Raw genomic sequence first — 13,668 nt, 5'->3', positions numbered from 1 at the left:
GATGAAAAACAAACTTTGAATTGAGTGAGGTTCAAACAATTCTGAATGATATTCTTGAAGCTCCCAAAAGTTTAAACTAATGTTAAAATACTGACACTGGGCTTGAAGAACGAAATTCACATTAAGACATAAAAAAGCATTTGAATGCAAAAAGAAAACTCTATTGAATCTTCATCCATAGGTACTGTACACCTCGGTACCTGAACTATGAAGACCTGGAGAGGAAGTACTGGAAGAACCTGACTTTTGTCTCGCCCATATATGGAGCTGATGTCAGTGGAAGCCTCTATGATGAGGTAAGCGTTTCTTCACTGTTGTTCATTGTCACTTTCATTTATACACCCCTTTTTATCAGTGTTAAATCCTCTCTGCACAGGATACAATTTATTTTTAACCGTATCATGATTATTGCAGCTTTAATATCCATATGTTATGTGGTGGCTAATTAGGCAAAAAGTCACGAGAGTGTACAGTGATTTAGAAGAGCTAGGGGGCACTGTTAGGCAGGACGTGAAGCAATACTTGAATAAATCGGGTGAAAATAATGGTTTCTACCTAGTAAGTTTCCCCAAAATACATACCATACACCATAAAATGATCAGTAATTTAAAACACATAATCATTCTTACCCCATTCAATGTAGTTTCTCAAGATAGCACAATGGTGCCATACCTGCAGGCTAGCAGCTAGCTTTTTTTAATATACAAAGTATATAGATAGATAGATAGATAGATAGATAGATAGATAGATAGATAGATAGATAGATAGATAGATAGATAGATAGATAGATAGATAGTGTTTATTTTATTTTTATAAAGTATAGTATTGTAAAACGGCTTCGGCCCAATCAAGACTGGAACAATCCGTTTTTGTAATTTAAGTTTGGCTCGCTTTCGGTAACTTCAATATAGAACAGTTGGTAGCTGTTTGCTGTCAGATTTACAATATGACGGTGTCTTCTAATGTCTTCAAGATGACCCAACAAGCTAGTTGAAGACTCTCACCCATTTTTATTGCTTTCCATAGCCATTCCAATTCTCTCAGTCTCTGGGCATAAAGACTTTCACTTAAGATATTGATCTTGATGCGTCAATATTGATGACTAATATAAACGTAGTCTTTATTTTGGCAGCCTACATAATGTGTCAGCCTAATGAACTCAAAACTAAAAAAAAATCCCTGCTTAATTTGTTCTTGGCCTGGAGTGTTTGAAAACTCTTTTGTTATGTCAGGTTATTTCTCTCCGTTGGAATTGAAAATGCTTCAACCTCTTATTATATATTATCTTATCTTATTGTACAGCACTTTGGTCAGTGTATGCTGTGTGTATATGTGCTCTATAAATAAAACTTACTTACTTACTTACTTACTTATTATTATTACAAAACATAGCATTGATAACAAGTTTTATAATTCATCCTTGCTTGCATGGTTTCCGTTTGCAAAGGGTTTTGTAAAGAAGAATGGAAAAATAAGTTGCGGGGAAACCTTTATCCAGCAGTATAAAACCTATTGCATTACATTCACATCGTTACATATCCATCACAAAATTGATAATTCAGCCATGTGTGTGGATAATATATCCAATGTTGAATGAATAATTTCCCTCATCAACGTGGCTGCTGTGTTTTTCTCGGCCCTTAATAACAGGATGTGGAGGAGTGGAACATTGGCCATCTGAACTCCATCCTGGACGTGATCGAGGAGGACTGTGGAGTGTCCATCCAAGGCGTCAACACGCCCTATCTTTACTTTGGCATGTGGAAGACCTCCTTCTCCTGGCACACGGAGGACATGGATCTCTACAGCATTAACTATCTGCACTTTGGAGAGCCCAAATCCTGGTAAGTGGGGCCAGGTGCACACACACACACACACACACACACACACACACACACACACACACACACACACACACACACACACACACACACACACACACACACACACACACACACACACACACACACACAGAGAGACAGAGAGACACACACACAGAGAGAGAGAGAGACACACACACAGAGAGAGAGACAGACACACACACAGAGAGAGAGAGAGACAGACACACACACAGAGAGAGAGAGAGACAGACACACACGCACACAGAGAGAGAGAGAGACAGACACACACGCACACAGAGAGAGAGAGAGACAGACACACACGCACACAGAGAGAGAGAGAGAGACAGACACACACACACACACAGAGAGAGAGAGAGACAGAGAGAGAGAGAGAGAGAGAGAGAGAGACACACACACAGAGAGAGAGACACAGAGAGACAGACACACACACAGTGTTTATGTTGTCTCCCTGTCTCACCAGGTTGATTTCAGATGTGCCAGGATTCGATAAAATGTGCTTCCATTTGCCAAGATTGTTATGAATTTGAATGGATTTGGCTAGGAATCGTTGGGATTTTGCTGGATTTGAATGAGTGTCAAAACAATTTGTATGAATTTAGCCGTTTCTTTTGAGAACAGCTGAGCTCTGCCTTGATATGGTCATTTTGATCACAGAACTTAATATCTGCCTTTTTTGTTTAGTCAAATCTTACATGCATGTTATTTTGAATAATTCAAATATGAAATGAATGTGAACATATTCATTTTGCAAAGATTTAAGCTGACGTTTTGAATCTAAGGCTATAACGCTATTTCAGCTTGGGAATCCCATTAGCCTTTTTCTTATAGGTTGTTCAAGATTATTTAGTTTTTTTTGAACAAATTCTTGTGTTGCTTGGGGAGAGTACACACAGGTTAAATATAAACCAAGTCCCCAAATGACGAGTTGGATTTTCAGAAAACCCATTGAGAGTGGAGGCAAATTATGATGATGGTTCAAAAATGAAGTTTTGGCATTTTATCATTTTTATTACCAGGTTTCCTCGCTCCATTTTTCACTCTCCCTCTCACTCTCTCTTTCTCTCACTCGCTCTCCCCCCCCCCCCCCCCCCCCTATCTCTCACCCTGGAGGAAGTTCCTCTCATTAGAGCAATAATCCTTGCAACCTCACAGGGATCAGTTTCTCTAACACATACACATGCCACACGCACGCACACACTATTTTCACAGTTCATCATTCCCCACCCAGCCCAGGCCAGTGCCTCCCTTTTTCTACCTGAGCCCCCATCCCCTGCCGCTCACGTCCTCCCCCCCCCCCCCTCCTCGCTCTCACTGCACTGTAAGGCTGACAGGTGCACCGATGACAGAAGTGGCACAGACCTGCAGGGGGAAGCATGTCAACCAAATTGCATTGGAAGCATGGAGAGAATCCTGTCCAGAGTGGGGGGATGTTGAGTAGTGCATGGCCAAATAAATAGCATTGTTGACCTTCTTCCCTTGAGGGGCTAGCCTATAATAGGGGTCTTCACTAGTATTTATAATATTGTTTTTTACATGATGCAGCTTAGTTTAGTTAAAAAAACGGGCGTCAATCACAGAAAAATAGGCGAGGGGGTTTGCTTTAGTGAAAAAACAAGTGCTTACCATTTTCAACAACAACATCACAAAAAAATCTCAAATATGAAAACAAAGGTGAGGTAAATTTTGTGGTATTGTATGACTTCTGAAATAGGGTCACATTTGTATTTGTTGCAACTTCACCAAATACAACAAAGGACTTTAGTGACCACTTGATGGCAGTATTGGACCTAAGTATATTGGCTTGGAGAACTATTACTAATCCACCCCGTGCAGCTCAATAGGGGTCCGTCTCATTGTATAAAGCCGTGTCGCTGTATGCCACGTAACACCCGCTTTAGAATTAAACAAACATTAAAAAAACATTTGCCAGGTCCTTATGTGTCCTTTTCTGTCCCTAAAAGGTATGCCATCCCCCCCGAGCATGGAAAGAGACTCGAGCGACTGGCCACAGGTACAGCAATATTTCCCTCTTATTCAGACAATGGACATCTTGAATGAGGAATCCAGGAATGCTATTACCAAAATACAATACAAACTGTTAAGCAGGACTGAGAGCCTGCATGCTTCCAATGGCTTAAAGATGAATAGCAGTCTAATGAATGAATATCGTACATGGATATCCCCTACCTTTCCAATTAGGGATTTGTTTGCCTCTTTCAAGGGTTTTGACCACAAGAAAAGCGAGGCAGTATTAGGAAGAGTGAACGACGTAGCTTAATATATGCTGTACTCTTCGTCTTTAAGGGCCTTTTTGGGGTATTCAGTAATGAGATCTTGCAGTGAGATCCATTGCTCGACTGGCCAAGTGTTGACTTATGTGAACATAGTCCCTGTAAACCAAGAGTGTTTTCTCTTTAATTGCCATGGATGGCAGTCTGGCTTAATTAAAAGGCGAATAAGGGATGTCTGCAGTTTTTCCAACAGACCCTTAAGTTCTCAGAATGACTAAGTGCATCCAGTCTGCGATGGCGTGCCGCTTTTGATATCCACTTTCCAAGCAGTGCTGTAATTTGTCAAATAAAATGTTGGAAAATATTGCTGCCATTCGGCGTTCTCTTGCTTTTAGGGAAATAAAGGCTTTGTTACTGAAGTGAAAAAGCATAACACGTCAAAATGCCCAGCCTTATTATTAAGCTGTTTTTTCTGTGTGTGGTTGTCAGGTTTCTTTCCCAATAGCTTTAAGGGCTGTGAGGCTTTTCTTCGCCATAAAATGACTCTAATCTCGCCTTCCGTACTGAAGAAATACGGGATCCCCTTTGATAAGGTAAGCAGTTCATTGGAACAAAAACACTCACCGCTCACCTTTCTTTTCCCAGAATGTGCTGTGCTAAAGCCCAGGGGTTTTAACTATGCAGATGTCAGGAGGGTCTAGCAATTAAGCAGGCCACTTTGCCTCGTTATTCATGCGTTATCCTGCTTATCTAGGTGTTATCTAAGTTTTTACTGGGCCAATTAATACGCGTGTGCTGTTCTCAAACTGTGGCTAGGGCCATTTATTAATTGGTCTCGCACGCTTTTGTCACCGCCATCATCATGGTCATTATCAGACCACTCAGGAGGCAGGGGAGTTCATGGTGACGTTCCCCTACGGCTACCACGCTGGCTTCAACCACGGCTTCAACTGTGCAGAGTCCACCAACTTCGCCAGTCTCCGATGGATAGACTACGGCAAGGTGGCCACACAGGTAACACTCGGCTGGGGTCACTCCTCCTCCTCCTCCTCCTCCTTCTTCTCTGTCTTCTTTTTCTTCAACGGCTCCCGCATCTAAACCTTTTTAAACAATGCAACTTAAAACAAACATCAGGATTGCTCTCGTACAGTCATTGTACTCCCATTAACTTGACCTTTCACGTCAGCATCGCACCTACAAGGGAGCAGAGCTGTGAACCAGTGCTCCAATTGTGGGATAAGAACAGTCTCATTAATAATGAATGCACAGAGAAGGATTCACAAATGGATTTTGTGATTTATATATAAATTACGCTCTTCTCACAAATACATTTCAATGCACACACAAATGGATATCGGTATGTATGAATGTAAAATTAATCCATAAACAAAACACATTTCTGATCCACACACAAATGTGTCTTGTTTTAAATAATGTAATATAAATCCATACATATATTAATTAAAAAAATATTTGCAATTTCTTTTCAACAAGGAACTCTCTGTAGCCAATCAGATGCCTCCCTCGTTTTGCAGCCAATCACATGACTGCAGTTCCGACTTCTGAAGAATAAGTCCAGCCTCCGAGTCTCCCGGTTCCCTTGGTCAAATGTTTTTGGGAAATAACATGTTTTTTTTTAATGATCATACATAACAATCTCTAGGTGGCGAAGAAGTAAAAGCTGCGTCAAGACACATTTGTGTATGGATCAGAAATGTGTTTGTGAAACTTATTTTTATTTATGGATTTATTTTACATTTATACATACCGATATCCATTTGTGTGTGCATTGAAATATATTTGTGAGAATTGACTAATTTATATATAAATCACAAAATCCATTTGTGAATCCTTCTCTGTGCATTCATTATTATTGAGACTGTTCTGACCCCTTATCCAATAGCCTGACCCTGTGCACTCCACCGTGTCTTCCATCCCCCGTAGTGCACATGCAGCAAGGACATGGTGAAGATCTCCATGGAGCCCTTCGTGAAGCGCTTCCAGCCCGACCGTTACCCCGCCTGGATGCTGGGGAAGGACCCCACGCAGATAGACCACACCGCCGCCACCCCCAGGACCACGCCCGAGCTGCAGACCTGGCTGCAGCGCCGCCAGAAGAGCAAGCCCTCCAATAAGAGGTAGGCACCGGACGGCGTGGAGGGCGGGCCGTGCATCAGGCGTTGGGGGCCGGAACCCGCAGGGTTTAAGGCTTCTAATCCATTTGCTGCCCCTGGTTGATGCCTTTGAGCAAGACACCTTTCACCCATAATCCCAATGAACTGGAGACGGCTGGCCCGGATTCCTAGTACGGGAGGTATTGATTAGAGTCGACCATAACAAGCACTTTTGAAGCCGTTCATTCTAGCCGGTGCTAGCCACTATAAGCCGCAATGTTATTGGGGAAAACGTACTCCCTGACACTTTTTACGCGCAACCTTTTATTGCAGATAAAGCAGCGTCGACCTATTGGCCCATTTAAAATGTGTCTTAAAAGTCAAGTGGGCTCATCCGCCAAATCACTCCAGTCCACACTCTCTTAAAACCGCTTTTCTGTGTTAATCAGGCTTTGAGTTTGAATTCCCTTCAGCACTAACCCATCTGTCTCCCCGCTCTCCCCTGGTGCCCAGTACCACACATTCCCGTACTCGCTCCAAGCGGCTCAGGACCACGGAGGAGCCCCCGGGCCTGGAAGGAGGTGCAGCCCTGAGCGGCGGCGGCTGCAGCAGCAGCAGGAGCAGGAGGAGAGGTCTAGCAGGAGGCCCACTGGGACCCAAGGTACGCCGATCTCAGCAACACACAACCTGCACGCCAGGAGAGGAGGAGGAGGAGGAGCAGGAGGAGGAGGAGGAGGAGGAGAAGGAGGAAGACCACCAGAACTCTCTCCGCCTCCCTGGTAAGAGACTGACTGGTGTTGGCACCAGAATGTATTGTTTCAGGCCTTCTCTGTCTGTCTGTCTGTCTGTCTGTCTGTCTGTCTGTCTGTCTGTCTGTCTGTCTGTCTGTCTGTCTGTCTGTCTGTCTGGTTTCAACAAATTGTTAATGGGCCTTTCTTGCCCTTGTGAAGCCTTGTGTCTCAGTGTTATCCTAATTGAATATTTTAGCAAAAGGGGCATGTTTGGTTTAGGACTTGAATGCAGATCCGTTAATTCTACCATGCTATCTCTCTCTTCCTCTCCTCCATCCCCCCCTCCCAACAGACCCCTGCAGACAGATGTGTGTGGTCAAGGTGAACCGGGTCGAGAGCGACAGACTCAACCTTTGTAAATCAGAGCCATCCCAAACCTCTCTCTCCCTCCCCCCTCACCCCTCCGGCCCTCCGTGTGAGAAAGCCCCCTCGGTAATCGCCGTGGCTCCCAGTAAACCCAAAGGACCCTCGGTCGCAGAGGTCAAACCTCTCACCGCTAAAAGAGCCAATTGTGAGTCTGTGGCGGCCCTCTCAGACCCTCTTGGACCGCGGGACCTGGCCAGCCCTCGGGACCACTCCAGAGGGATTAGCCCACAGAGCAGCCGCCCGGCGGCCCCCTGCCCCCGTACGGCGGCTAACCTCACGGTGTGGCTGCATCCTCTGCACTCAGACAGCCACTCGTCGGGCCCTTCACCCAGCGAGGGAGCCTCTAGACCCGGAACGAGGACTGAGGAAGAGGGAGGCGGGGCGGATCGGCAGGGTGCCCTCGAAGCTGAGGGGCCGGCTGCCACCACCGCTCACACACACCGCACCGCAGGGGCGTTTTATAACGGCGCGTTGGCAGAGGGCGGCAGGGAGGCGTCAGCCCGCGGCTCTCCCCGCTCGCCCCTAGAGCCGTGGCCCCCCGACTTCACCCCCCCCGACGGCGTGGCGGCAGAGGAAAACCTTTTCCCGCCTCTCCTCACTCCCGAGCTGCCGGCAGAGGGGCCCGAGAACGGCCCCGCTCCCCCAGTGCTCACCCAGGAGATGCCGTCCCTGACGCACGCCGACGCCGGGCTGAGCGAGGTCACGGCGTCCCCGCCGCGGCCACCTCAGCAGGGGGCGCCTCTGCTGAGGCGCCAAACGCCGGCGGACCTCCCGGCGGACTTCGCTGAGGCGGACCTCGCCGGGGGCGACGTGACGACGGCGGCGGCGCTCTCTCGCACGCCTTCTGAGCCTGATGTTCAGCGCGAGCGGCTAGCGAGTGACGGCGGGGGTCCCAGGGTCCCCACCACCGCGGGCAGCGCTGCTGACTTAAGAACTGCTGCCGCCGCTGACGGCGCGGCCGATGTGGTAATGCAGACGGCGGTGCCGGCCGTCGCAGCGGGGAGGGCCCACACTACGTTACGACATTTCAGCCTCAGAGACGGCGCCGCCGTCTCAGAGCTCCCGTTTGAACTAGCAGAGCCCGCGGCCTCCGAGCACCGTGCGGCCGCAGACGAAGCCCCGATCCTGCTCGGCACCGACTCGTTTATGCCCAACGTCTCGAGCCACGACCACAGAGTCCTCTCGGCCCCCCCGCAGCTGCAAAGGCTCGGGCACGAAATGGACGACGCTCTCTTCGAGCCCGGCGCCTTCTCGTCGTCCGGCTACTCATCGAGCCCCTACGAGGAGCCAAAGCCCTTCTCCAGCAGCATCTGGAAGAACCTGACCTCCCCGAGCCCCGCCGTGCTCATCCAGAGCCTGCACGCCGACTTCGCCCACGAGAACCTCCCTTACACCATGTGGACCGAGCCCCAGTACAAGGAGGTCACGGACCCCGACGGGCCCCGCCCCGACGGCGACGCGGCCAATCAGGAAGAAGGGGGTGCGGCTCTCACCTGGGCCCAGCTGGAGCCCACCTCGCTGCTGTCGGTGGGCACCGCCGAGCCCCCGGGGCTGGCGGCGGAGTACGAGCCCTGCAGGGGGGACGCGGAGGCGATGGGGGCCCAGGGAGGGCGCAGGGAGCCGGGTACGGCCGGTGCCCCGGGCTGCCTGGGTCCCGTCACTCCGGGTGCAGCGGAGCAGGTCTCCTTCATAGCGGGAGAGGGGGACGGGCGGGAGGAAGAGGAGCAGAGCAGCGCCCGGGGGGACAGTAGCAGTGAGTCATCCCCATCGTCGGAAGAGGACGAGGAGGAGGAGGAGGAGGAGGAGGAAGACGAGGAGGAAGATGAGGGAGACTGCATGAGTGACTATGAGCAGTGTGATGTGAGGCTGGAACCTGGAGAGGTCTGTCCGGTGAGTATTTTTAAACTGAGCAGGCTTTTTTTTGCAACATTTCATTTGGTCGATTCATATACAAATATTGGAAACTGCTGCTACTTGCTGTGTTGTCCATGGGACTAACCAAAGAACACAAGATAGAACACTATTGTGAGTTCACACACACACACACACACACACACACACACACACACACACACACACACACACACACACACACACACACACACACACACACACACACACACACACACACACACACACACACACACACACCCCACCTTGATGTTTGACAACAATGTGTTGTGCTGCTTTGTGTTCCAGTACCCTGCTCAATCCGTGAAGAGGACGAGTAAGAGCTGGCGACATCCTCTGAGGAAACCCACGGCGAGGGCTGTGCCCACTGCTGTGAAGCAGCAGACCACCAGTGACGATGGTGGGTCACACACACACACACACACACACACACACACACACACAGACACACACTCTCTCTCTCTTGGTTGTGGGGAGCGTTAGAATGTGTGGTAGGGAGATGTGGCGGTAGGAGACACAGCTGCTTGGCACTGTGTCGGGAGTTGTGGTATTGGTACTTGTGGCTATGCTAGAATCGCGTTCCAATCTGGACTGTATGTCGTTAATTATTCAGTCAAGTTGCACTGTGATTTCGACCTTGCAGTAAACGTTTAAAACAACGTTACCATAACAGAGAGGGAGTACAGGCCGAGGACACAAAGCCTCATTTGCTGATGTGTTACTGATGTTGTCTAGAAACGGTTCAGAGATCTCGTGTGATCAGCTCCCACATCCCCTCAAACCGAGGGGGACGCAGTGAGCCGGGTGGAAACCTGGGTTTGTGATAAGGTTCAGAGTGCTTGGCCCAGTGAACATTGGATGGTGGTTGGCCAGGGTCTGTACTCCTTTTGACCTTAGGTATAGCGGCTGTACATTATTTTAAGTATATATTTTCTTTTGTTTTTGGTAAGACAGTTCTGGGAAAACATTTGCCTACTAACTGACTTCTGACTGAATCGTGCAAGGCAAATCAATTTAACCAGGTGTATATCAGGTTGTAACTTTGATAGTTTTTTACCAGATATTATAGCACATTTAACACTGGGGTTTGCCTGTGGGGTGACGGGTTATCTTTCTATCTCGCTATAAATGGATAGTTGGTCTCTGTATTTCTTTCAGTGGTGGGGGTGGTACTCGAGTAGAAAAATATTACTGTTGGGCACATTTCACTGTTCCCCCTATGAGAAAATGGATCTCCTTTAAATTATTTTATTGGAAAAATAAGCAAATTCAAAGGAGCATATTTCCACGTTCTACTATGTGAGTAATGTTTCAAATCAGGGCTTTTGCTTCTTATCCGTGACTCGTTCCTGCATATTTTTGTAAAGAGTTATGCGTGTGTGCATTTATATTTGTTGAAAGATCAAAATCACGCTATAGCACATTGACCTCTGGAAATAAACTAGTCTGCCTTATTTTTCCCCCCAATCTTATTTTCTCATTAAATTATCCGTCTGACGTCAGTGTGCACATGAACATGGATTAGATTTATATCACAGTTCATGTGACCGCGCCATGACCTAGTGATGGATGTCACATTCCTCATGGTTTCTGAGAAGGAACATCCAATACACATGCACTGTGTCCCAAGAGAGACTCCCGACACACGCACACACGCTCACACACACGGGCTAATTATCCTGTTGGTCAGTCCTTTTTAGTTGTTTATTCCAAAATATAACCATGGAATGATCATCTAATGCTCCGTGTCTGCATTTTTATGACAACAATCGGTCTTTCGGTTAAAGAGGCGGGTGTAGATTCATTGAAAATATAATTCATATCATTACATTTTCAGACTCATTTGATAATCGGCCCCAAATGATGGGAAGTGGATTTGATCAAGCGTTAACCCTACTAACACTACAGGAGTGCACGGGGGACCGGGCGATCCACAGCCTCTCCGGCACTCGATATGCACGGCGCATCCTGGCCTCAGACTCACCGTTAGGGACTCAATTAACAAAAAACACCAGACCGAAAGAGAAGTGTCTGCCTCTCTTCAGGTGCAGATAAACACAGATGGTCCCAAGGGCACTCCGACACCAGCATTTCTCCAGCCATGGATTTTCCTTCAGGCTTCAATGTCTTATGTGTTCCGATACGATTTATTTATTGATTTAATTTCAATCCTAAGTCGTCATCGCTGGGCCGTCACAGAGGGGTCTACTGGGGTGTGTTTGAGAGGTTCTGTTAACGTCTCTCTCTTTCTCTCTCTCTCTCTCCCTTCTCCTCCCTCCGGCCTTGTTCAGAGCCCATGGACGTCAACCCGGCCGACGGCGGCGAACAGGAAATGGAGCTCTGGGCTAAGCCCCTCCTCTTCCTGTGGCAGAGCAGGAAGCCGTGTTTCACAGCGGAGAAGGAGTACAACGCCAACGCCGCCACCATGCAGCCGCACTGCGCCGTGTGCACGCTCTTCATGGCCTACTACCAGGTGGGGGGGGGGCACGCACTCTGATAACTCTCAATGCCTGATAATCATCACCTGTGCCTCTCGGTGTATAAACCTTCACCTCCATTTTTGGCCCTTAAAGGTGCTACAGATCAGATTGGAGAGTCAGCGGCAGAGTGCGTTGTCTTTAAAAGAACAGCCCAAAAATGGCCCCTCTTTTTTTTTTTTTTCGCGAAAAATGAGAAATTGTGAAATATAACTTCTAGTTGAAAATCGGAGTATTTATTTGGCTCGATAATTTGCCGGACGTTAAAGTAGTGAATCATTTCGGAGGACCACAGAGCGGCTTACCATTTGAAGACCGACCCATTCCCACAAGTCAGCGACAACCCTGCTCTGTGGATAACGCCCCCCCTCCTCTGTCTCGACCGCCCGCAGGCTGAAGACAAAGCGGAGGACGCCAAGTCCTCCCCGGGGTCCGCCGTCCACGCCGCCCCGCTCCAGGACCCCTCCTCCCCGGGCCCCCCCAACCACGGGGGTCTGAGGAGGACCAAGCCCCTGGTGCCGGAGATCTGCTTCTCCTACCGGGAGCAGAACGGGCCGCCAACCCCCACCAACCCCCGGCTGCAGGAGGACGGCTCCTCTGCGCTGCTCTCCTGCCAGGGCTGCTGTCTGCAGGTCCACGCAAGTAAGGGCCCCGCGCATCCGGCCTGGCCCCTGGGGGCCACACTATGCCTCTCTCTGCAGGCCGCTCTGGTCCCTGGGGGTCCCACTCTGCCTCTCTCTGAAGGCCGCTCTGGTCCCTGGGGGTCACACTCTGCCTCGCTCTGCAGGCCGCTCTGGTCCCTGGGGGTCTCACTCTGCCTCCCTCTGCAGGCCGCTCTGGTCCCTGGGGGTCACACTCTGCCTCGCTCTGCAGGCCGCTCTGGTCCCTGGGGGTCTCACTCTGCCTCCCTCTGCAGGCCGCTCTGGCCTCCAGCCCCTTAGCATTACAATCACACAGAGAGAGACAAGAGCTAGGACCATGCAGTCGTAGGGGGGGGGTTCAGTTCACGTTTTAACATGGTGCGCAGCGGGGTGCGTGTCATTTCTAAAACGATGGCGGGGCCTGATGAAAGGGTGGCAATCGACAGAGTGCTGTGGAGAGAATAACAATGTTAAAAGATTAACAGAATATTTGCGCATAAGGCTTTTTTCAGAAGACAGGTTTTTTGCTCTGCTTCCAACCGCATCCGACAAGAGCCTCACTCAGTTATTTAATCTGATTTGCTGGGTTTTTAGAAAAACTTAAGGTCGCGTCCATATGTGGAAATCGATGGCTGCCCAGCCAAGGCCAAACATATTTATGGCGAAACGCAAACCCGAATTTCCTGATGGTCTCACGAGGCAAAATGCACCAGCATATATCAAGTGAATGTCATTTCAATGATATATTCATGTACTTTCCCAGTCTCGAGGGTATCCTGAAAGAGACCTCTTATCACCTATGATAAGTCATGTTAATGCGCACATATGCTCTCAATTGTTAAAGCAAAGCTTATCGGAAAGCATCTATTCTGATCCAGCGGAGAAACAAAAGACCCATTTAAACAGCTTAGTGTAAACTGGATCGAAAGAGTGGCTCAAAGCAGTGCGGGACAACGCTCCACTGGTTCTCCCATCTTCCCAACATCTGCCCGTCGTCTCAGACAGGCCCAGTCCTTTCCGTGTAGTGGAGCGCGCGACCGCTCATCCAGCGGTGTGCCAAGTTCCAGCGGTAGTGGTACATTTTGCACCGTCGATGTAACAAGTTCAGCGGGTTTAAGCTCCGGCTTTTTTCCCCCCTGCAATTTTCCAGCCCCGTTCTCTCCCCCTCCCCACGTACCTCTCATCTCTTTGCGGTCCGCAGTGTTTTATTCCCCCCGTCAGCTGAATGAGGGTGAATCCTCCGTCTTACCACGAACACTTCCTGTCCAACAGACA

At 48.8% G+C, this 13,668-nt stretch overlaps 1 protein-coding gene across 6 annotated transcripts in view; it reads left to right on the top strand.

The window, feature by feature from the left end:
• LOC130379089 (lysine-specific demethylase 4C-like) overlaps positions 1-13,668 on the top strand; it is a 30,841-nt gene that overhangs the window by 5,119 nt on the left and 12,054 nt on the right. For all 6 annotated transcript variants that reach the window (XM_056585684.1, XM_056585682.1, XM_056585683.1 and 3 more), the window contains exons 4-14: positions 182-296; positions 1,651-1,844; positions 3,824-3,873; positions 4,583-4,686; positions 4,970-5,107; positions 6,038-6,231; positions 6,721-6,986; positions 7,291-9,254; positions 9,564-9,675; positions 11,567-11,748; positions 12,145-12,394. In XM_056585684.1, coding sequence (XP_056441659.1) covers positions 182-296; positions 1,651-1,844; positions 3,824-3,873; positions 4,583-4,686; positions 4,970-5,107; positions 6,038-6,231; positions 6,721-6,986; positions 7,291-9,254; positions 9,564-9,675; positions 11,567-11,748; positions 12,145-12,394 — 3,569 coding nt within the window. The remainder of the gene's footprint in view (positions 1-181; positions 297-1,650; positions 1,845-3,823; positions 3,874-4,582; positions 4,687-4,969; positions 5,108-6,037; positions 6,232-6,720; positions 6,987-7,290; positions 9,255-9,563; positions 9,676-11,566; positions 11,749-12,144; positions 12,395-13,668) is intronic.

This window comes from Gadus chalcogrammus, chromosome 3 (assembly GCF_026213295.1).
Source record: "Gadus chalcogrammus isolate NIFS_2021 chromosome 3, NIFS_Gcha_1.0, whole genome shotgun sequence".
In the NCBI taxonomy this organism is placed as follows: domain Eukaryota; kingdom Metazoa; phylum Chordata; class Actinopteri; order Gadiformes; family Gadidae; genus Gadus; species Gadus chalcogrammus.
The sequence above is the reverse complement of the archived record's forward strand: the minus strand, read 5'-3'. Positions and strand labels throughout refer to the sequence as shown.